The sequence below is a fragment of the Oncorhynchus clarkii genome, chromosome 13, assembly GCF_045791955.1.
Source record: "Oncorhynchus clarkii lewisi isolate Uvic-CL-2024 chromosome 13, UVic_Ocla_1.0, whole genome shotgun sequence".
In the NCBI taxonomy this organism is placed as follows: domain Eukaryota; kingdom Metazoa; phylum Chordata; class Actinopteri; order Salmoniformes; family Salmonidae; genus Oncorhynchus; species Oncorhynchus clarkii.
The window spans coordinates 24,000,169-24,022,992 of record NC_092159.1 but is presented as its reverse complement, the minus strand read 5'-3'; the positions used below and the strand labels follow the sequence as shown (position 1 = coordinate 24,022,992).

Genomic DNA, 22,824 nt, shown 5'->3' with positions numbered 1-22,824 from the left:
TCCAGCAGCCTCTTTCTCCACACTGACCAGGTCCAGTGGCTCAGCCTGAACGTCCACCACATGGTTATTCGGAGACTCCTCTGAAGCCTCCTCATTGGTGTTGTCAATGTCAGCAGCCCCAGCGACACTGGCCGGGCACTTGGTTTTTGGACTTTTCTCGTCAATTAGAGTTTGTTCAGAAGAGGTCTCAGAATGTCCATACAGCTCAGTGAGCTGTAAATGGACAGAGAGATACAGAACTATCCTATAGCTATTTCACAAAGACAACACACCAAATACATCCAAAGTTGATGGTAACTCCTCTGTAATATTGACCAACGTCGAACCCCATATCATACACAGAAATGACAAAGATGCTTGACATTTTAATCAAAGAAACAATATTGGCATTGCAGATGGCTCGTATGTCTTAACTCAGTGGCCTGGCATGTCTCATCCTTTAGATGCAAGAAGGTCAACTTCCAACATTTCTCTTTCAGAAGCTGGATGGCTCCGTTGGGCGCCGTGTCCACGATGACATCGGACATCCTTAATTCATCCTGAACTCTCTGGCAACTGACCAAGAGAACTGTCTCTGTCTCCTGTAATTCCAGGCCCCTCTTTGCATCCCAAGTCTATGTAACAACATATCAGACTGTTGATGTATCAGGTGAGACTGGACACTGGTCCATCATTGAAATGATGGGAAAAATTATTAATTTGAACTGATAGCTACTGTTTTTCTCTTTGGGTACAAAAATGAGCTTGCTGATATCTTAAGTGCTTTACAGTGGGTGTACTGTTTGCTCTACATAGTCCTCACCAATTCAGCTACACAGACCTTCCTCCATCTCTTCCATATCTCTGTCTCACGCCTTCATGTGAATACGGAAATGTATCAGACTATGTCTGTCTACACTATCAAACTATTGCTGTCATCTAATATATTTTGATACATTCAGGTTATCATTTAGCCTTGTGTAATGATGTAATATACTTAATTGAGGTAACTTGAGTTTAAAAACTCTTGCTCCTACTTGAGACGCAGATGTCTCAAGTAGACACCTGGAAATGCAAATGCGCTACGCTAAATGCTAAATGTACTCGTTGAAACTCAAACGTTCATCAAAATGCACATGCAGGGTATTGAAATAAAGCTACACTCGTTGTGAACCTAGCCAACAAGTCAGATTTTGAAAATGCTTTTCGGCGAAAGCATGAGAAGCTATTATCTGATAGCATGCAACACCTCAAAATGCCTGAATGCGACGTAAACAAAGACTTTGCTTATCCGGCGCTACACAAAACGCAGAAATAAAATATAAAACATTCATTACCTTTGACGAGCTTCTTTCTTGGCACTCCTATATGCCCCATAAACATCACTATTGGGTCTTTTTTTTGTTTAAATCGGTCCATATATACCCAAAATATCTTTCTATGGAAGCTGTGTCATTCAGAAAAAAACATCGTTTTTAAACGCTGCGTAATTTTTTAAAATTAAAAAAGTCGACGAGAAACTTTCACAAAACACTTCGAAATACTTTTGTAATCCAACTTTAGGTATTAGTAAACGTTTATAATCTATCAAAATGATTACAGGGCGATGTATATTCAATAGCTCCTCGTCTTCAAATCAATGGCTGCCAATGTGTACATTCAAAACATCCTGGTGGAGACCGGAAGAAATTGAATCCAGTTAGTTGACGACAATGGCGACATCGTGTGGAATCTGTAGGAATTGCATGCAGATCCATAATTAATTTTGTGCCCTTTTAACAACCCATGAAAGTGACGCATGGAAATTATTTTTAGCTTTTTTTTTAGCAGTTTTTCTTGCGTTTTTCGATGAAACACACGATCTGTTATAGTCACAGCCGTGATTTAACCAGTTTTAGAAACTTCAGAGTGTTTTCTACCCACACATACTAATCATATGCATATACTATATTCCTGGCATGAGTAGCAGGACGCTGAAAAGTTGCCGATTTTTAACAGAATGTTCGAAAAAGGAAGGGGTAGACTTAACAGGTTAACGTTTTGTAGAATTCAAAAAAAGAGTCTGAGAACACTACACTCACTCCAAGAATACTCTTTTCCCTGCCAGGAGCCAGGCCTTCATTGGTCTCAGCGCACATAGTTGCCTTTTGAGTATTTTCTGCAATAGAGTCTTCAATTAGTGACGAAACCAGTTAGAATGTGGCAAGCAGAGAGTGATGTGAATTGGTTCATGGCACGAACTAACTGCTCCTCTCCATGGAGAGTGACGGAGGCCTTTTTTGATTATTTGTTTTTGTTGGCCAAAGCTCTGCAGAAAGAGCGAGGGTTACTGAGCACATAACCCAATGCCAGATGTCTACAGCAGTACATCTGTCTTTTTCAAATGAATGCCGGAAAAAGTTAGCTAAATGGGAAGAATATACATTATACCTCCCATAGAAGAACAACGTGCAATATAAACAATGAAAGTGCAGATGAGATTAATGAGACCTTAATTATGATGAGGAAGCAAGTCATCTTAGATGATCGATAAAGTGGTTGTGTAGCTAATAGATTCGATATGATCCAAGTAAGGTTATTTTTCTAAAATGTCGAATGCGTGCAATATCGGGCCTTTTCATTATGGGAACACCTTACTGAGAACAGGAAAAAATATTAAATTTTTTTTGATCGAGTTGAATGAAGAATTCGCGTTTGCTATCGATATACTGTAGGTGGGTTGTGATTGCGAATAACTTAAAACTCTTGAGTAATACACATAGAATTAGGAATTAAAGTGTATGTTATTGGACATTGTGACGGACATAGAATTATAATCTAGGTTCCATTTCTATGGTGACACGTTCCTTATTGCGCACAGCGTGCGTACATTTCCGAGCACATTTATTTATCCTGTTGTATTATGTGCCACGGGCCAATCCTATTTCTCCCTAATGAATACAGATCATCTAACATTTTTACGCGATGTCACTTGAAAAAAAAAACGTAATTTATGATGCTTTATTGGCATTGGCAATTCGCATACACAAGGGTTAGAGAAATACATAAAACATGCAATATAGCATTAAAATGTGTTGGTTAAAAAAATTGCTTAGAAAATATAAGACAACAGGTTATTTAAAGTAGGCTATATGAAATGAATTACCTTATGAATCAATACGATTTACAGTATGCTTAGGTATCAACAATGACCAGTGTTGGATATTTAACATTATACTGTACTTGTAATACATTGAAAGTGTATGAAAATAGCAAAATCAGTGTTGACTGAACAAATATGCCATGATTATCAACCCATGCTGATGAAGAAAATAAATAACATTACAAAATATTCATTATTACAATAATGACATTTATAAGAATATTCAAAAATAATGTTCAATGCGTTGAGTTTACAATCATTTGATTGAAATCGAGGATTTAGGCCTATTTTAAATTAATGTTTAATTAATATGAACTTACACACCTGTTAAACATTTCGCTCTCACAACCTGATCAATATGTTTTTCACGAATTGGACAGATAGCCAAGTTGTATAATTCATTAGCCAAAACAGTTTCAAAGTATTCCAATAGGGCCAATTGTCTCCCTACGCCCGCTAAAACGGATGTTAGTTTTGTGTTAAATGCGATGTTTACAGTAATTTAATTGTGGAACACATCCATCCTGGGTCCTCTTGTAGCCTTGGTGACAGGAGTCATTCCTATGCCACTGGGTGTCACTGTCTCTCTTTCTCTCGACAGATGCAGCTATACTGATCACAAATAGAAATGCAACATGCTACAATTTCAACGATTTTAACGAGTTATAAGATCATATAAGGAAATCAGTCAATTGAAATAAAAAAATGTAGGACCTAATCTATGGATTTCACATGACTGTGCATAGGCCCGCCCACTGGGGAGCCAGGCCCAACCAATCAGAATGAGTTTTTCCCCCACAAAGGGGCTTTATTACAGACAGAAATACTCCTCAGTTTCATCAGCTGTCCGGGTGGCTGGTCTCAGACGATCCCACAGGGGAAGAAGTCAGATGTGGAGGTCCTGGGCTGGCGTGGTTACATGTGGTCTGCGGTCGTGAGGCCGATTGACGCACTGCCAAATTCTCTAAAACGACGTTGGAGGTAGCTTATGGTAGATACATTTACATTCAATTATCTGACAACAGCTCTAGTGGACATTCCTGCAGTCAAGCACGCCAATCACACACTCCCTCAACTTGAGACATCTGAGGCATTTTGTTGTGTGACAAAATTGCACATTTTAGAGTTGCTTTTTAGTTGTCCCAAGGACAAGGTGCACCTGTGTAATGATCATGCTGTTTAAACAGCTTCTTGAAATGCCACACCAGTCAGGTGGATGGATTATCATGGCAAAGGAGAAATGCTCATTAACATGAATGTAAACACATTTCTGCACAATATTGGAGAGAAATATGTTTTTTGTGCGTATGGAAAATCTCTGGGATATTTTATTTCAGCTCATGAAACATGGTGACCAACACTTTACATGTTGCTCTAATAATGTTGTTCAGTGTGCATGCCTCTCTGTTGTGTTACAATACTGTAATGGGAAGCAGTGACAACCATAAGGGTGAGTGTTATACGCTGTCGTAACTCTAAAACACACTATTATCATGAACATAACAAATTGATACCCCCATACAATCCGATGAAACATTTTGACAAAACTGGTTTTATTCCACACTGCTTTTTACATGCTTGTCTTCTTCATTGGTCCTTTTTCGATGAGCTGGTTTCCTGTAAAAGGTTGCTGTAATGAGTGATCAAGACAACACCGGATGAAAACGTGTCAGCAGCATCAATATCAACAGTGCACAAACAGCTTAATGTTGGTGTTTATCGCTAATGTCTAATGTATGAAAAAGGGCAGAATTGTATTGTGACTGAATAGTGTTCTGGCGTAACTGTGATGCCCTTTTGATTGTGTTTAAACAGATACATTTGACATTGACTAACAGTATAGTAGCCTATAATACTGAACAGTCTCTCACCCCAAAGTGCTCCCAGACCCTGATCTCTGAGTAGAGTGCATCTACTAGACAGGAGGTGTCCACCAGCTGCCGGTGCCCGTGGAGGGTGAAGTTGGCCTGCAGGCCCCCGCCGTCCACTGCACACTTGGCCAGGTGTTGGTGCACCAGATCCAGGGCGTGGCAGAGAGGAGGAGTAGTTGCCAATGAATGCCACGCCGTAACCGTAAGAGATCTGTCCCTTGGTGTGGGTGCCAAGGTGATGCCAGCCTCGCCCCTCGTAGATGTACCTGTCAGAACCCACCACAAAGCTGAGGGGGACATACATTTAGGAGTTAGAGTGATAAAACAAATGATCTCACAACCCTGATTCCTGTTATAGAGAGTCTTGTCATTACATATTGCTTCAAGTTATACCGTGTAACATCATGTCAAGATTTGCTATGTGTAACGTCTGCTTCCAGCTCACACTCTCAAACACGTGGGTCCCCGTGAACGCAGCTCACTCCAGATCCCAATCACCTGAATTCTGATCACCTGTTCACACACCTGTATGTCATTATCGCACACTATTTAGTTCAGTTCTTTGCGCCCCATCATTGTGAGGTGTTTGTTTTGTGACACACTTCTGTTCGGAGCGCTGTTTTTCCCGTAATTTAATCCTCATAGTTTTGGCCTGCCTCACTAACGACGCCTTTAGCCTGTTCCCTGCCTGTACTTTAGCCTGTCAGATTTCCTGTTATCTACCTATTGCCTGATCTCCCGGATTATGTTACTAGCCTTTTCCCTGCCTGTACTTTAGCCTATCGGATTTCCTGTTATCTACCTATTGCCTGATCTCCCGAACGACGTAACTAGCCTTTTCCCTACCTGTACTGTTGCCTTTTTGGACCCCCTGTGTATGACCTTCTGCATGCCCGTGGACCCAGCTACCTGCCTCCTCCTGTGGTCCTTTGCAAAGAAACACCTGCTGCGCCCTGCGCTTGAAACCAGCTCTCTGTCTTCAATCGTGTTCATTACACTATGATATGACTGCTTCAGTAATTGTACAGGACACTTGTCTCCATCTATGAAGCTTAGTATAAAAGGTTTGTTAATATCTGTGAATGGACGAGGGGGTCAAAGGTCACCTATATACTCTTCATATTTACAGGCCAATTTTCTGTAGACTTCAAATGAATAGCCATTAATCACCTACAATTTCATAATTACAGGGGTAAATGATTCCCTCTCCCCCATCCTGAGACTCACCCCAGTACCTGTGGACAAATTCCAGCATTCCGTCTATCACTGCTTTTTCCACCCCTGTATCCTTGGCTATCCGCTGATTGTCCTCCAGCCTCCACACCAGGTATAGGGTCTCCATCACCTGCCTCTGGTTGTCCAGGGTGCCTTGCAGGGCTTGGGCAATCTCCCTGCGCTTGGGGCCGATGTGGCTGGATACAATCCCCAGGTCTTGCCCCTCCAGGACATGGTTGTAGTAACCCTTCAGCACCTTGCTGAGTTTACTAGGCTGTTCAGAGGGGGCCAGGGTGGCAAGATCCATGCCCAAGATGGACCCCTCAATTCCCCCTTTGATGGGTGGGCACCCGCGATAGCTGGAACACCCTGGAGTGGGTCACGTTGTCCCAGCAGCCGTCCGGCCCCAGACGCTGAGCGGGTGGAAAGTCCTGGAGGCTAAGGAACGACAACCCTAGGTTTTTGGCCAAGGTGAGGGGAAACATGCCCAGAGGAGGTGTGCCCTCCAGCTTAGCTTTCAGACCCACCTCGATGCCTTGAAGCATGGGAACAATGGCCACTGTGGTGCCATCTTGGGTCAGAATGACCCCTCTCTCCTCAACACAGTACGTCACAAAACGGTGGATGGCTTTGTCGAAGAAGCCAAAGAGAGTAGTGTCAAACACGGAAGTGTTGGTGTTGCTGATCTTGTTGGAGGCCCCCAGGAGGTGCAGGGTGAGTGGGTCCTCACCAGGGCTAGTGGGGACAGGTCTGGGTTAGAGTCCTCAGCCTGCTCAACGGCACTGATGAAACGGTCCATGTCCCGCAGGTGGTCCTCTGAAACTAAAACAAATGTTTTTCGTTCATGCTACAACTGGCTCAGTGCAAACAGTCACCTGGGGCTTCATTCATACTCATATTCATACTATCTTGGGGTATTTAATGTATCGTACACCAGTTAAATACTAGTGACTTTTTGTGTTCAATTGAGCTCTCAGTTTAACGATAGAAGCATATGTTGCCAATAAAGATGTGTACGGACAACACAGTATGGCAGCCATACTTTCAGACATATTAACCCAAATGAACATGTACAGTGGGGCAAAAAAGTATTTAGTCAGCCACCAATTGTGCAAGTTCTCCCACTTAAAAAGATGAGAGGCCTGTACTTTTCATCATAGGTACACTTCAACTATGACAGACAAAATGAGAAAGAAAATCCAGAAAATCACATTGTAGGATTTTTAATGAATTTAATTTGCAAATTATGGTGGAAAATAAGTATTTGGTCAATAACAAAAGTTTATCTCAATACTTTGTTATATATCCTTTGTTGGCAATGACAGAGGTCAAAAGTTTTCTGTAAGTCTTCACAAGGTTTTCACACACTGTTGCTGGTATTTTGGCCCATTCCTCCATGCAGATCTCCTCTAGAGCAGTGTTTTGGGTCTGTTGCTGGGCAACACGGACTTTCAACTCCCTCCAAAGATTTTCTATGGGGTTGAGATCTGGAGACTGGCTAGGCCACTCCAGGACCTTGAAATGCTTCTTACGAAGCCACTCCTTCGTTGCACGGGCGGTGTGTTTGGGATCATTGTCATGCTGAAAGACCCAGCCACGTTTCCTCTTCAATGCCCATGCTGATGGAAGTAGGTTTTCACTCAAAATCTCACGATACATGGCCCCATTCATTCTTTCCTTTACACGGATCAGTCGTCCTGGTCCCTTTGCAGAAAAACAGCCCAAAGCATGATGTTTCCACCCCCATGCTTCACAGTAGGTATGGTGTTCTTTGGATGCAACTCAGCATTCTTTGTCCTCCAAACACGATGAGTTGAGTTTTTACCAAAAAGTTATATTTTGGTTTCATCTGACCATATGACATTCTCCCAATCTTCTTCTGGATCATCCAAATGCTCTCTAGCAAACTTCAGACGGGCCTGGACATGTACTGGCTTAAGCAGGGGGACACATCTGGCACTGCAGGATTTGAGTCCCTGGCGGCGTAGTGTGTAACTGATGGTAGGCTTTGTTACTTTGGTCCCAGCTCTCTGCAGGTCATTCACTAGGTCCTCCCGTGTGGTTCTGGGATTTTTGCTCTCCGTTCTTGTGATGATTTTGACCCCACGGGGTGAGATCTTGCGTGGAGCCCCAGATCGAGGGAGATTATCAGTAGTCTTGTATGTCTTCCATTTCCTAATAATTGCTCACACAGTTGATTTCTTCAAACCAAGCTGCTTACCTATTGCAGATTCAGTCTTCCCAGCCTGGTGCAGGACTACAATTTTGTTTCTGGTGTCCTTTGACAGCTCTTTGGTCTTGGCCATAGTGGAGTTTGGAGTGTGACTGTTTGAGGTTGTGGACAGGTGTCTTTTATACTGATAACAAGTTCAAACAGGTGCCATTAATACAGGTAACGAGTGGAGGACAGAGGGGCCTCTTTAAGAAGAAGTTACAGGTCTGTGAGAGCCAGAAATATGGCTTTTTTGTAGGTGACTAAATACTTATTTTCCACCATAATTTGCAAATAAATTCATTAAAAATCCTACAATGTGATTTTCTGGATTTCTTTTTCTCATTTTGTCTGTCGTAGTTGAAGTGTACCTATGATGAAAATTACAGGCCTCTCTCATCTTTTTAAGTGGGAGAACTTGCACAATTTGTGGCTGACAAAATACTTTTTTGCCCCACTGTCATTTCAGTCCATTAACACAGGTTGCCTGAACAGAGAACGCTGTAGCACGTTCCAGCCACAATGAAGAGCCATAGAATCACTGTAGTCATTCTGAGTGCAGCTGTATCACATCAGATCCAGAGGCTAAACTAAAACCCACAAACAATCCCCAGACAAGGTCAACCCAGGCTGCCGATGAGAGTTGTAATCTTCTTATCTCTTACAGTCCAACGTTCTGTTATGACAAACCACAACCACTCATGAAAAACCACAAGCAGAATGTCCAGGTGCTCAATAAGGCTTTGTATCAAGTACCTAAAGCTGGTTTCACTTCCCACTTCGGGGAATGAATGTGTTTTGTAATGTGGTGTCCCAATAGATGAAATAACTCTCCAAATGTTTATTGGTTCTTACCCAAAGTCAAAGTTTGTCATCAGAAAACAAATAAGGCCCTTTCAAGCTTGTGACGAGATCAGGCTTCAAGGGACAAGAGAAGTGCTGAAGATATGCTGGTTTGTATTAGCCATCACAGTATTATTTCCATTATATACATCTATTACATCCACCTTTCACACATATGGATGTAATTACACACACATATACACAGACACACACAGATGGTGAAGTCTGGTAAATGTGTTCCACGATGCACAGAGGAGAGGGGCGGTCTGTTTACCGTCAATGTCAGGGAAGCCCAGTAACATTACTGGAAATGACACTTCACAAATTCCCCAAAAACAAGCCAATGTAGTAGGCAGACACTATAATCAGTGCATGTATGCTTTTTCAGATGACAGTAACGTTCCTGACTCATGACATTAGTGTCCCATGGCAGGTGGTGTTCATTGGCTCATGAGGTTTTGGTGGTTGGGAGTAAAGGGGAACAAAGTCTATTACACTTGAGTGACTGCTGCATTGAGAATAGCAGCCAATGTCTGTTTGTTTTGTGTTTTTTCCATCCCCAACCCTCCTGTTCTCAATGTATGAGGTGAATTTTGGCCCCTATGTTAATTTTCCTTTTGTGACATTAAGAAAAACATCCATTAACAGTGGATAAATAGAGCAATAGTGGCCTCTACTGGATGATAATTAGCTATTTTTTAAATCGTTTGTATAGGTTTTAAAAAATATTTAAAATAATGATTTATGAAAACTGTAATATTTAAAATAATTGTATCAATACCATAATGTTTAAACGGAAGTATTTCAACATTAATATCGTGATCCGTCACTGTGACGTATCCCCCGGAACAGGAAGTAAAACGTGTTGTTTGCCAATTGTTCTGTTAAGAACAACAACAGAAATTGGTGAGAAAGATTCATTTGAATCATTTTGTTATAGTATTTGCTATGTTTATTTCTTATTTGTGCATGTTTTAGAGTCACCTTTCCACAATGTGTGCTCATTGAACGAAATAATCCTTGTTTTTATTCATATTCTGTTTAAGAGTATCTAACCGTGGTAGCACGTTTGCTGGTGTGTTGAAATGGATGACTGCGAAAAATCATTTGAACTATCATCCAACTCGGGCATCCTTCTGGAGTTACGACCTGAAGATCACTTATATCATGATTTGACCTCGTTTTTTCCAGATTTCCCAGTTGTCTTGAAAGCACCAACAGTCATGCGCAGATATTTTATTATACACCAGCATTCTGATGTTGTTGACAGTCACTCACTCTCCTCACTTTCCCGTGTAGAAAATGGAGACTCGCTTCACCAGGGGCAAGTCTGCGATTCTAGAGCGCTCGCTCACCAGACCCAAGACTGAGGTCAGCGTGAGCGCATTCGCCCTGCTCTTCTCTGAAATGGTGCAATACTGCCAGAGTCGGGTGTACTCTGTGTCCGAGCTGCAGGCACGCTTGGCAGACTTGGGTCAAGGCGTGGGGGCCAGCCTGCTGGATGTGCTGGTGTTGAGAGAGAAGAATGGAAAAAGGGAAACCAAAGTGTTGAACATACTGCTCTTCATCAAGGTATGACCAAGAGAACTTTGCACATTGTGTGAGATTCACATACTAGACTTTTTCATTAGTGTAATAACATTATACTACCATTAGGCTATAATGTAATACAAATATAGCCTCAGTATACATGGCTCTTGGCTGTAGCAGCGACTTGACCTCCACTTCAACAGACCTGGCCTCTGACATAAGCATAAACACAAACAAACCTTCACCTTTCTCTGTCTTCCGTTCCCGCTCGATTCCCCAGGTGTCGGTGTGGAGGGCCCTGTTCGGCAAGGAAGCGGACAAGCTGGAGCAGGCCAACGACGATGACAAGACCTACTATATAATTGAGAAAGAGCCCCTGATCAACGCCTTCATCTCGGTGCCCAAAGAGAACAGCACGCTCAACTGTGCCGCTTTCACCGGGGGCGTGGTGGAGGCCATTCTAACACACAGCGGCTTCCCCGCCAAGGTCACAGTGCACTGGCACAAGGGCACCACTCTCATGATCAAGTTTGATGAGGCCGTCATCGCCCGAGACAAGGCACTAGAGGGCAGATAGGGTAGATAGAGTTCAGAGGTAGTAGGAAGTGTGGACTGCGATGTAAAAGGGATGTACTGTATACCCTATTGGCTGTATAATGTATAGTGCTTCCTTTCCTATTCCCTATTCATTTTATTGTCCTGACAGATGTGGAAGATCGGAGAAAGTACTCACTTTCACTTCCCTATCTGTTGGCAAGGTCAACATACTTACTTGAATATTGCTACGTGGGCGGAGCCAGTTTTTACAACAATGCATCCATTTGTGTACATGGTTACAGAACTTCCCTACTATGACTAACCCACTATAACTGCATTATACTTCTTCCACTGTCGTAAATGAACTTTATGGCATTTGCAGAAAGTACACAGATTTTATTCAGAAACGTTAGCTTTATGAGTTATTTGACCTATTCTGTGCATTTGAATCAGTGAGGACAATGACATAGAACAAGGAAAGGAAGCTAGTTGATAGTACGGTATTCACTATTTCAAAGGACCTACTCTAAAGGCAGATGAAAGGGAGGAGTAACAGTATGGAAAGAGAGGAGTGTGGATTGAGCAGCTCAGTAGTTCACTAATGAAAAAACAGAAATGGTCACAATTGAATGCGCTTTATCCTGGACTGTTCAGCAAGATGTAATTTTTGTAAAAATGGTTTGAACAGAGTTATCTAGCACTGTACAATGATATGCACTTCAGTCTTATTTGTAATATCTTATGGGTGGGAAATGTTACAATGCTCCCCATTTTAGACCTGACGAATCATTGTGTCATTGTAAATATATGTGTGGCTGCTTTAATGTTCACAACTTATTTGGTGCTTGTATATTGCTTTGTCAAAATGGAAATAAATACTGTCAAACCTGAAATAATGCCTTTGTATTTAATTGAAATTACCAAGAAATGTAATGTTTAAATTTGCCATATGGACCAGAAATTCCATGACAATAAATAATTGTGTCAATAACAGGTCTCAAGTTATACATAATTAGATGCTTAGCTTGGTATGTGTTTTACTATTGTCTGCAATTAAATGTCCAGAGGCTGCAAAGAAATGGCAAAGTTGAAGTGGGAGAAAGACACATACAGAGAGATGAACCTGGAGAAGAGTCCCCTAAGCAAGCTGGTCCTGGGGCTTTGTTCACAAACACAAAACAGAGCCCCAGGACAACAACACAATTAGACCCAACCAAGTCATGAGAAAACAAAAAGATAACTTGACACATTGGAAAGAATTAACAAAAAACGAAGCAAACTAGAACGCTATTTGGCCCTAAACAGAGAGTACACAGTGGCAGAATACCTGACCACTGTGACTGACCCAAACTTAAGGAAAGCTTTGACTACGTAAAGACTCAGTGAACATAGCTTTGCTATTGAGAAAGGCTGCTGTAGGCAGACTTGGCTCTAAAGAGAAGACAGGCTATGTTCACACTGCCCTTCCTAACCTCCTGCCAAATGTATGACCATATTAGAGACACATATTTCCCTCAGACTACACAGACCCACAAAAAAATTGATTTTGATAAACTCCCATATCTATTGGGTGAAATACCACAGCAAGATTTGTGACCTGTTGCCACAACAAAAAGGGCAACCGGTGAAGAACATATATTTTCCCCTTTGACCTTGGAACTATTTGCACATGGTTACGACAATGTATACAGACATAACACGACATTTGAATGTCTTTACTCTGTTTGAACTTTGGTGAGTGTAATGTATAACTGTTCATTTTAAAAAATTGTTTATTTCTCTTGCTTTTGCACTGTGAACACGTTCCCCATGCCAATACAGCCGTTTGAATTGAAAGAGATGAGAACAAGCGCCACCTTGTGCAGTCACGTGACACATGAGTCACGTGATGTCGCCTGAGGAAGCGAGTTATGTCTTGCCCCGATGCTGAACCTCTACAGTAAATGCAGAACACACAGAAAAACGTCGTCCTCATGGCTATCTTCTCGGACAGTTAACTCCACGCCAACAACATACTCGCGTTTTATAACAGCTCTTATTTGCCATCGCTTATTCTGAAACAGTTCAGATTTTTATGTCGCATATTTATTTATAGTTTCAAAGCGTTTACATGGCTACAGCAAGCGGGAATTGCAACCACGGCGGCGCTGGTTCAGGTATGTTGAGTTGTTTACAAGTTATTTTCAAGAATTTTCTGACATGTTACTTTGTAACTTTGTGTTTTTAAATGGTTTGTTATATTGCTGCATGTCTTTCGCTGAAAGACAAGTATATTCTACTTGTGTAACGTAGCTTACAGAGGGCTGTCATGCCAATCATCTCCATAAAACATACTAGGTACAAAATGAATGGTGATTAATCGTGAATAAATGCATAAGTAACATTGTATAACGCAGTAACATTGTGTAACATGGTAACATTGTATGAGGTTGACGCAGCAGCATCAACAATGTTTTGTTACAATGTTTTGTTACAATGTTTCCAAACACTGACTGGAAGAAGCGTTATTGCTTAAATGTGTACAAAACCATCCACCATATTTAGTCAGTTATCCGCAGTATGTTTTGTTTTTAATCATGTGATCGCTGTTTCTGGGAAAGTCATACAGCTTTAATGTGTGCAATATGAGTCGTTGTGTGTACGCTATTCCTGAATCCTGAATGATGCCGTATTTCCAATAGAAACTAGTAGCGTTAAGCTATCCATTCACAGGGTAAGTTGAGCTGCCTACATATTATCATTACCTCTTTAAAACCATGTCCATATTTCCCAAACACAATTCAAAACATTTACAATTGCTTTGTCTTTTAATCATTTTACTTATCTTTTAACACAGTATTATCCCCTAACAAACACGGTATATTTTAAACACTTTTAATATAAGCCAGGCCCTGCCTGGTGTTACCTCATATCCCAGCAATAATGTATTGCATTACACCTAGGAAGAAAACACTTCAATTTGCTTAACTTGCCATTGGCTCAACTTTACCCCAAGGCAAACAGAACTACAATGATGCACTTTCATGATAGGTTTAGGCCTCATGTTGACGCTTATAGAGACCCCAAGTGATGTATAGAACAATCTTTAAATTATCTGATTTGGTTTATATGCAAGCATCATGAAACCTCTAGCACAATAAATTTATTTGAGTTGGTGAAAAACAGTTTGTTGGACCTAACTTGCTTACCACTTTCCATGTGGTGTCTTCCTCCACAGACTCAATGAAATCATGACTTCTTCCTAAATATTTGGTCAAATCATACATTTTGTGCATGGTTTCCTAGAAACAAGGGGTGGCCAACTTACCCTTTGGCTCCCCTACAGACATTCTGGATGAAATAGGCAAAGAGTTCGCTTTATGTTGACCTGCTGCTGACAGAATTAGCTAATAATAGTTTACACTTGTCAAGTTTGAGGTAGGAAATTATACCTGATGGCCACTTTCAGCAAGGAAAATTGTAGCCTTGAAATTGTTCTATTCTATCCCGCCATTGCAGTCAATGCTGTACTTCAATGCTCATGAGTCTTGATTCAAGCAATTATTCCTAAATTCCAGGGTTAGCGCTATCCGGGATCCCTGGGACATCTCTACCCTAAACACTAGCCCCCACCACAAGCATTTTAAATTATTAGTTGGACGTCCCAGGGATTCCATTAAAATTCTAGAGCGTTGGAAGCTGGAAGAAACTGTTTCATGAGCCCCCTCCAGGACTCCAAAGACTGACTACTCTTGCTCCCTCCTACCACCATAGCATGTCTGCTACATTTTAAACCAGACTGACCCAGGTTCTCCATCTACCATACTCTGATAACCTCCCACCACCCAGTTACTTAACTTCCTCTCACATGTGTCGTAGTCTATGGTGCCCATATGACTGTGGACATAGGCTTTCACTTCTGCACTTCACTGTGTGTAGGGTCAGGGGTTTAGAAATGGTCTTGTAAGCAGTCAATTATATATTTTTTCTCATGCCGTAGTATACTTTCGACTCATTTACAGTACTTCATTTGTGGGTTGGAATTTTCCCATGGAAAGTTAAGCCCTGGAATTTGGGATATTTTGCTTATATTCATCAAAAGAGTTAGCTTATAACAGTGAACCTTTTTTTGTGGGATACACAAGGCAATTCTAGGTCTTGTGGCATATTTTGATTAAACTTTCCCAAATTCAATGGAATTTCAACCCCCTGCATGCACTGTGCATTCTTCCATCACATGTGCAGTGCACTCTTTCATCACATGTACAACTGATTCTCAGATCTTGCACACTGATGAGATGCTATTGAGCCCACACTACTGCACTGTCTGAGCCTAGGACTACATCTTTTCTGGTATGTTTTGATTACAATACTGGGTGGGGTGAATATATTTTATATGACATACATTATTTTTTGTTAACTAGTAAATGGCAGCCTACAGCAAAGTGTGTTTTAAATCACCTAACTTGTTAACAATTTCTGCTAGTTAGTTTTTGCTACCATGTGGGTTTTAACTTGCTTGAGCCTGCTAACCGAGGAGTGTTAATTCACCTGTTTCCATACATGTTTCATTTTACAACATTTATCTTACAAATTAGTTATTTAATCTAACTATTTATCTGTACATGGAATTGTATTTGTTGTTTTTATTACTCATTTTTTTCAAATCTTTACAGAAAAATGCCACAGGCACTATTTCATGTGTGAAGACATTTCACTGCAGCTAATGTAGAAGGAAAGCTGTGTACATTTGCAAATACTGTGCCAAATCATATGTGAAGAATGCAACAAAGATGCAGAATCATCTGGCCAAGTGCATAAAGTTCCCTCAGTGCTCACAACAAGCAACCTGTGACAAAAGTCCCTCTACTTCTATTTGAGGTGAAAATGATGAATCAGATACCTTATCGATAGCAACAGCTCATGGTCCTCCTGGAATCAGATGTTTTTTTGACTCAATGGAGGAACGTAATCAGAGAAATGCTGATGGAATGTCTTGGTCGAGCTGTGTATGCAACTGGTTCACCTCTGACGCTCACAGGCAATGTGTATTGGAATAGATTTCTGAATGTTCTTCGCCCAGCATACACCCCTCGAACAACACATTCTTTACCTACTCATTTTTTGGATGCAGAGTTGAACAGAGCTCCAGTGAAGTTCAATCAAATCCTAGAGACAGCAGACTGTATTGCAATCATCTCTGATGGGTGGTAGAATGATCATGGGCAAGGAATAATGAACTACATAATCTCCACCCCTCAACCAGTGTTCTACAAGAGCACAGACACAAGGGACAAAAAGACACACCGGTCTCTACATTGCAGATAAGCTGAAGGCAGTCATATATGACCTTGTACAGCAGAAGGTATTAGCACTGGTGACAGACAATGCTGCAAACATGAAGGCTGCTTGGTCTAAAGTGGAGGAGTCCTATCCTCACATCACACCCATTGGCTGTGCTGCTCATGCATTGAATCTGCTCCTCAAGGACATCGTGGCACTGAAAACAATGGATACACTCTACAAGAGAGCCAAGGAAATGGTTAGGTATGTGAAGGGTTATCAAGTTATAACAGCAATCTACCTCACCAAGCAAAGTGAGAAGAATAAGAGTACCACATTGAAGCTGCCCAGCAACACCCATTGGGGTGGTGTTGTCATCATGTTTGACAGTCCTGGAGGGGAAGGAGTCTCCAAGAAATGTCCATATCACCGTCTGCCGATATGGACAGCCCCATCAAGAGGATCCTCCTGGATTATGTATTTTGGGAGAGAGCGGTAAAGCAGCCTGAAACCTATAGCAGTAGCCATTGCACGGATTGAGGGAGACCATGCCATCCTGTCTGATGTTCACACTCTGCTTGCAGATGTAAGAGAAGAAATCTGTACTGCCCTGCCCACTTCACTGTTTCTCCAAGCAGAGGAAACTGCAGTTCTGAAATGCATCAAAAAGTGTGAAGACATCTGCCTGAAGCCCATACATGCTACAGCATACAAGTTGGACCCCGAGTATGCTGGCAAGAGCATCCTGTCTGATGCAGAAATCAACAAGGCCTATGGTGTCATCACTACCGTGTCTCGCCACCTTGGCCTGGATGCCAAGTTTCTTGGCAGTCTGGAGAAGGAAGTACACTTCCAAGCTAGGGCTTTGGGGTGTAGATGCAATATGCAAGTCGTGCCAACATGTCTTATCAGCCACCTGGTGGAAGGGACTTTTTGGATCTGAGGCTCTTTCCCCTGTTGCCTCCATCATCCTCCAAATCCCACCAACATCAGCCACCTCAGAGCGCAACTGGTCCTTGTTTGGGAACACGCACACCAAAGCACGCAACAGGCTGACCAATACAAGGTTTGAAAAATTGGTGGCCATCTGTGCAAATTTGAGGCTTTTTGAGCCTGACAACGAGCCATCCTCAACAAGGTTGGAAAGTGACAGTGAAGATGAGGCCTCAGTCTGATGTTCAAGAGGTGGACATTTGAGGAGGTCCAGGGAGAAGAAGCCTGAAAGGAAGACAGTCTAGAAACTAAAGCTTAGGTTATCATTTTACAGATGTATGTTGAAAATGTTTTTGGGAGATGCAATGGATCATCGGGGATCTTTCAATATTCCCTTTTGTTGTTCAGCGAAATCAAGAGTCAACTCATTTAATTAAAGTTAATTTTTTCTATTGGAAGGATTTAATCATTTGCAATTACGTCTACTTGTGATAAGGTAAAAGGTTTATGTTTCTGTCGCCATATGATATGGTAAATATATACAATGCAAAAAAACATCTATATTTAAATGGGATTAAAATTAATTTGCATTAATTACCACAAAGTTTCCACCCCCGAATATTCCCCAAAATGTGCAACCTTAACAACACCAATATAAAGTGTTTTTTTCTCAAAGTTGCCAGGGTGTCATGTGCATCACACTTCTATCAGTAAACCTGTAAGCATTATGACACTTCTATTAGATCAAATAAGCCTCATGTATCTAAATAGCAATAATAAAATGGCTTGACTAAATTCAACATTCGAATTCCCCCCCCCATACAAAAACACCTCAACTTGCTTAAATATTAATGATCTGCTTATGTGTACAGATTTTGCGCGGAGTAAACCCTCCCGCTTCGCCTCTTCCTCTCTGACGTGACCGAACACTTTACATGAGTGTCCTTTAACAGAAGTCACACGGCACCATCTGCTACAAAAGTTAAATTGGACAAATAGCTCACAGTGTTGCGAGCCAGGTGGTCATTTTTGCGGTTTATGATGTTCAAATCCTAGTTGTGGTATACATTTTTCCTTTGAAATTTCCTTGTGAATTACAGGTATTTATTTTAAGATTTTATGTTGCGAAAGGTTCAGCTAAAACCTTAGAAATGAAGATTATAAATATATTCAATGAGGGGCTTCTTGGAGTCCCTCTCGCAGACTGACTTATAGGCTACTGCTATACAGGGGGGTAGATCTGCTGGAGTGCACCAGAGCCATACTTCACCAATTCTCAGAATGGTGCTTATTTAAAAAAAAAATGTTTTGATAAAAGCTAAAACAAAGTCTCTCAAGATCACTTAATGTTTCATTAGTATTCAGTGCATTCGGAAAGTGTTCAGACCCCTTGAATATATATATATATATATATATATATATATATTTTTAGTGCACTTTAACCATGGGTTCAAGCCCCCCTCGCATCAAGCTTTTTTGCTGTGGAATTTAAAAATAATAATAAACTGTCCTTGAATATATATATTTGGGCACAGCCGTTATTATTATAATCATGCACTTCGTCACATATGCGTGTTGAATCAAGCATCAAGGACAGTTTATTATTTTTTTTAATTCCACAGCAAAAAAGCTTGATGCGAGGGGGGCTTGAACCCATGGTTAAAGTGCACTATCGATTTCGAGACAACCACTTTAGCAGTGTGAGCCACATGGAAGCAATGGTAATAAGCAAAACTGGAAACCGGGAACATGTTGTCTGTTAGTACTAGTAGCCTAGTCAAAGATGCATCAATGCAATATTGGAACATAACATTGTTACACACCAGCGGAACAAAAGTAAAAGTAAAATATCCCTCTGGTGTCCAGGGTTGATATATTTTTAAACCAATGTTATTGGGTGTTGGATATAAAGTCTAAGATCTTTTATAGGCTGATGCAGAATTTGTTACAGGAAATAATCACTGTCAGCTGGTGAGGCTAGCATAGCGCTAACATGTGCCAGGTTATCTGACTGGACCAGCTACAATGTAGCGTTCTATAACGTGCAAGTAAATCAACTATTTTAATTGGCTGATGTGCATTTTGAGACTAAGAAACAGATTAAAGTTAAAAATAACAATAACAAAAAGTCCTCTTGCCACAGGAGGAAATAGAAACAGGAAATAGAGTCCAAGAGAGTTAAGATTTGACAGAGACGAGGAGCAGCTTTGCTTGTTTACTGGTTCCAATGAGGTTGCCCAGTGCAGACTGATAGCTGCTGATCCATTGTAGCGATAGAGATGCTGGCAGACTGATGGTCACAGTGCTGACTATGACTGACGGACAAGGTGCAGGGTTGTCTATTAAGCCTTCTCTAACACACCATTGACTGCCCTGAACCGGAACAGCAGGATTTTTCAGCGGATTTATTCAGTTTGATTGACTCTATCTCTTAGTGCAGCTCAGCAACAAGCCCTCATAATCTGCAATTTTGTTTTGAAGAATGCCCCATCAAGATCTGTCAATTTCTTGGCTTGGGCTCCTATTGCTGGCACAAAATGTTACAAAGTGAAATTCTTTCAGCGCAGGTCTGAATTGTTTTGACAGGGAGAGTCACGCAACTGCTGTCATGTCTGAGTTTTGTGACCTTGCAAGGGTCTGTGTGTGCAAGTTGTTGATATAATGTAGGCAGGTCACCCCCGCTAGATAGGCTTCTCTAATTCACTTGGCCGAACTAAAGATCGTTAGATATGCAGGTGATTATTGTGGATGACTTACTATAGGTAAACATTGAGATATCACCCTTGCCACACACACATCAGTGATAATCTCTTCTACGTCCTTCAGACCAGATTTTGTGTCTTCAGGTCTGGGTCTTCGATTTCTGGTAAACTCACATCCTGTTTACCAGATGTGAGGTGACCCAAGAGTTGACAGCAGTTCATTTCCAAGTTCAACTTCATTTTTCTCTATTACTGCTGAACTAGCTCTTTTACCCACTAACTACATGGTCCACATTTCCCTTCCAAGTCTGTTATTGTCACATGTTTTTTTTTGGTCAACTCTGAGGTTGAATTAAGCTTTCACCAGCAGTCTCCACTGAATGTGCAGTGATATAGGTTTTTACTACACCTTTTATGATTTCGTTATCGTCGACGCCAAGTCAGACGGGTGTAGTAGCGTAGCAGAAGCCCGACCATCCCTGGAGTCTTTCTGTGTCTTCCATCTCCACGGGTGTGTTTCTGTCAGCCTTGAGGGGCGGAGCCGTCAGCTATAGCACACCAGTCACCTGCTTCTCTTCCTCCAGGGAGGCTGTCTGTCTCGCCCGGCCCAGCCCAGGGCCTCTGATCTGGGTGTTTGTTTTAATAAGCTGGCCTGTGTCACCTCCCAGGGTTTTACTAGATAGAGACGTGATGAAGGATGACTACATGAGGCGAGGGAGATTAGGAAATGTAGTGAATGAAAGCTGCCCAAACTAGTACAAGAGCTGTCACTCACTGAAGGGTAACATTAAGACACGTAGCCTATTCATCGGTAAGAAACAGTGTCAACGGTTCAAAGCCACATACACTGGGTAAACCGTGTCGGTGCTCACAGAGGAAATGGCACTAATATGGAGTGTCGTTAGCGGTGTGCTATTGCAGATTACATTGCGGTTTCTTTGATGGGCCATATTAGTCACTCTCACTATCCTTCTATCGCTGCTAACATGTTTTTTCTTCCCTCGCTCTCCATCTGTCTCTCCAGAGAAGGAGAGGTTGGTTTCCTCTGTGTCTCCTCACGGCTACGGCTCCAGCGACAGCAGCGACAAGCATGTTCACCACAGACACAGCCATGGCAACCCCCGGTTGCCCACAGCAACGGCGGGGGGCTGGCTGGGGGCAGAGCAGGAAGAGGAGGCCCTGCGCAGGAAGCTCAAGTACTTCTTCATGAGCCCATGTGACAAGTTCCACGCCAAGGGCCGCAAGCCCTTCAAACTGGGTCTGCAGCTGCTCAAGATTATCATTGTCACGGTGCAGGTAACTACACACATTCAGTTTCATATGCACTTTGAGTGTATGAACAGTACATTTTAAACTCCCTTTAAAGCTCGGGTTTTATGGCAGGACCAACAATCCTGAAGTCCATAACAACTGACACCTTGTTTCATGTGCACCGTTCCTATTGGTGGATAGGATGTCTGTGCATCTGACGTTTTTAACTAGGGACCGACAATCTTTACAACAATAACTTCTATAATTTCCCTACGAGCAAAAAGGGTTATGTTATAGTTGCGAACAGTCGCTTTCCTTCAATAAAACACCTGAATCCCTACTTCCCTCCCTCAGCTGGTGTTGTTTGGCCTCAGCAACCAGATGGTGGTGACGTTCAAGGAGGAGAACACCATGTCCTTTAAGCACATCTTCTTGAAGGACTATGACGAGGGCTCCGACGACACGTTGGCCGTGTACACACAGAGCGACGTCTACGAACACATCTTCTACGCCGTAGACCAGGTAACAGTCACTAACGACACCTGGGTCATGTTCGTTAGGGCATGCAATAGAAAAACGACACCTGGGTCATGTTCGTTAGGGCATGCAATAGAAAAACAACACCTGGGTCATGTTCGTTAGGGCATGCAATAGAAAAACAACACCTGGGTCATGTTCGTTAGGGCATGCAATAGAAAAACAACACCTGGGTCATGTTCGTTAGGGCATGCAATAGAAAAACGACACCTGGGTCATGTTCGTTAGGGCATGCAATAGAAAAACAACACCTGGGTCATGTTCGTTAGGGCATGCAATAGAAAAACAACACCTGGGTCATGTTCGTTAGGGCATGCAATAGAAAAACAACACCTGGGTCATGTTCGTTAGGGCATGCAATAGAAAAACGACACCTGGGTCATGTTCGTTAGGGCATGCAATAGAAAAACGACACCTGGGTCATGTTCGTTAGGGCATGCAATAGAAAAACGACACCTTGGTCATGTTCGTTAGGGCATGCAATAGAAAAACGACACCTTGGTCATGTTCGTTAGGGCATGCAATAGAAAAACGACACCTGGGTCATGTTCGTTAGGGCATGCAATAGAAAAACAACACCTGGGTCATGTTCGTTAGGGCATGCAATAGAAAAACAACACCTGGGTCATGTTCGTTAGGGCATGCAATAGAAAAACAACACCTGGGTCATGTTCGTTAGGGCATGCAATAGAAAAACGACACCTGGGTCATGTTCGTTAGGGCATGCAATAGAAAAACGACACCTTGGTCATGTTCGTTAGGGCATGCAATAGAAAAACGACACCTGGGTCATGTTCGTTAGGGCATGCA

At 41.9% G+C, this 22,824-nt stretch overlaps 2 protein-coding genes and 1 pseudogene across 2 annotated transcripts in view; 2 read left to right on the top strand and 1 right to left on the bottom strand.

Annotated features, from left to right (window-relative positions):
• Positions 1-4,591: 4,591 nt before the first annotated feature.
• LOC139423524 (N-acetylmuramoyl-L-alanine amidase-like) lies at positions 4,592-8,970 on the bottom strand (annotated as a pseudogene).
• Positions 8,971-10,086: 1,116 nt separating this feature from the next.
• LOC139424679 (trafficking protein particle complex subunit 5-like) lies at positions 10,087-12,226 on the top strand. The gene is made up of 3 exons (XM_071176751.1): positions 10,087-10,168; positions 10,562-10,834; positions 11,073-12,226. Exons 2-3 carry the CDS (start codon positions 10,565-10,567, stop codon positions 11,367-11,369), a joined length of 567 nt encoding a protein of 188 aa, XP_071032852.1. The 5' UTR covers positions 10,087-10,168; positions 10,562-10,564; the 3' UTR covers positions 11,370-12,226.
• A 964-nt stretch (positions 12,227-13,190) lies between these two features.
• Positions 13,191-22,824, top strand: part of LOC139424676 (mucolipin-1-like) — a 28,644-nt gene continuing 19,010 nt past the window's right edge. The window contains exons 1-3 of the mRNA XM_071176748.1: positions 13,191-13,485; positions 21,251-21,522; positions 21,832-21,999. Of these exons, the coding sequence (XP_071032849.1) occupies positions 13,440-13,485; positions 21,251-21,522; positions 21,832-21,999 (486 nt within the window). The 5' untranslated portion in view covers positions 13,191-13,439. The remainder of the gene's footprint in view (positions 13,486-21,250; positions 21,523-21,831; positions 22,000-22,824) is intronic.

Bases quoted from the DNA above. Each gene is read 5' to 3' on its own strand.
- LOC139424679 (XM_071176751.1), top strand. From the start codon at position 10,565: ATGGAGACTCGCTTCACCAGGGGCAAGTCTGCGATTCTAGAGCGCTCG. The intron at 10,835-11,072 runs GTATGACCAAGA...TCGATTCCCCAG, and splicing joins ACATACTGCTCTTCATCAAG to GTGTCGGTGTGGAGGGCCCT.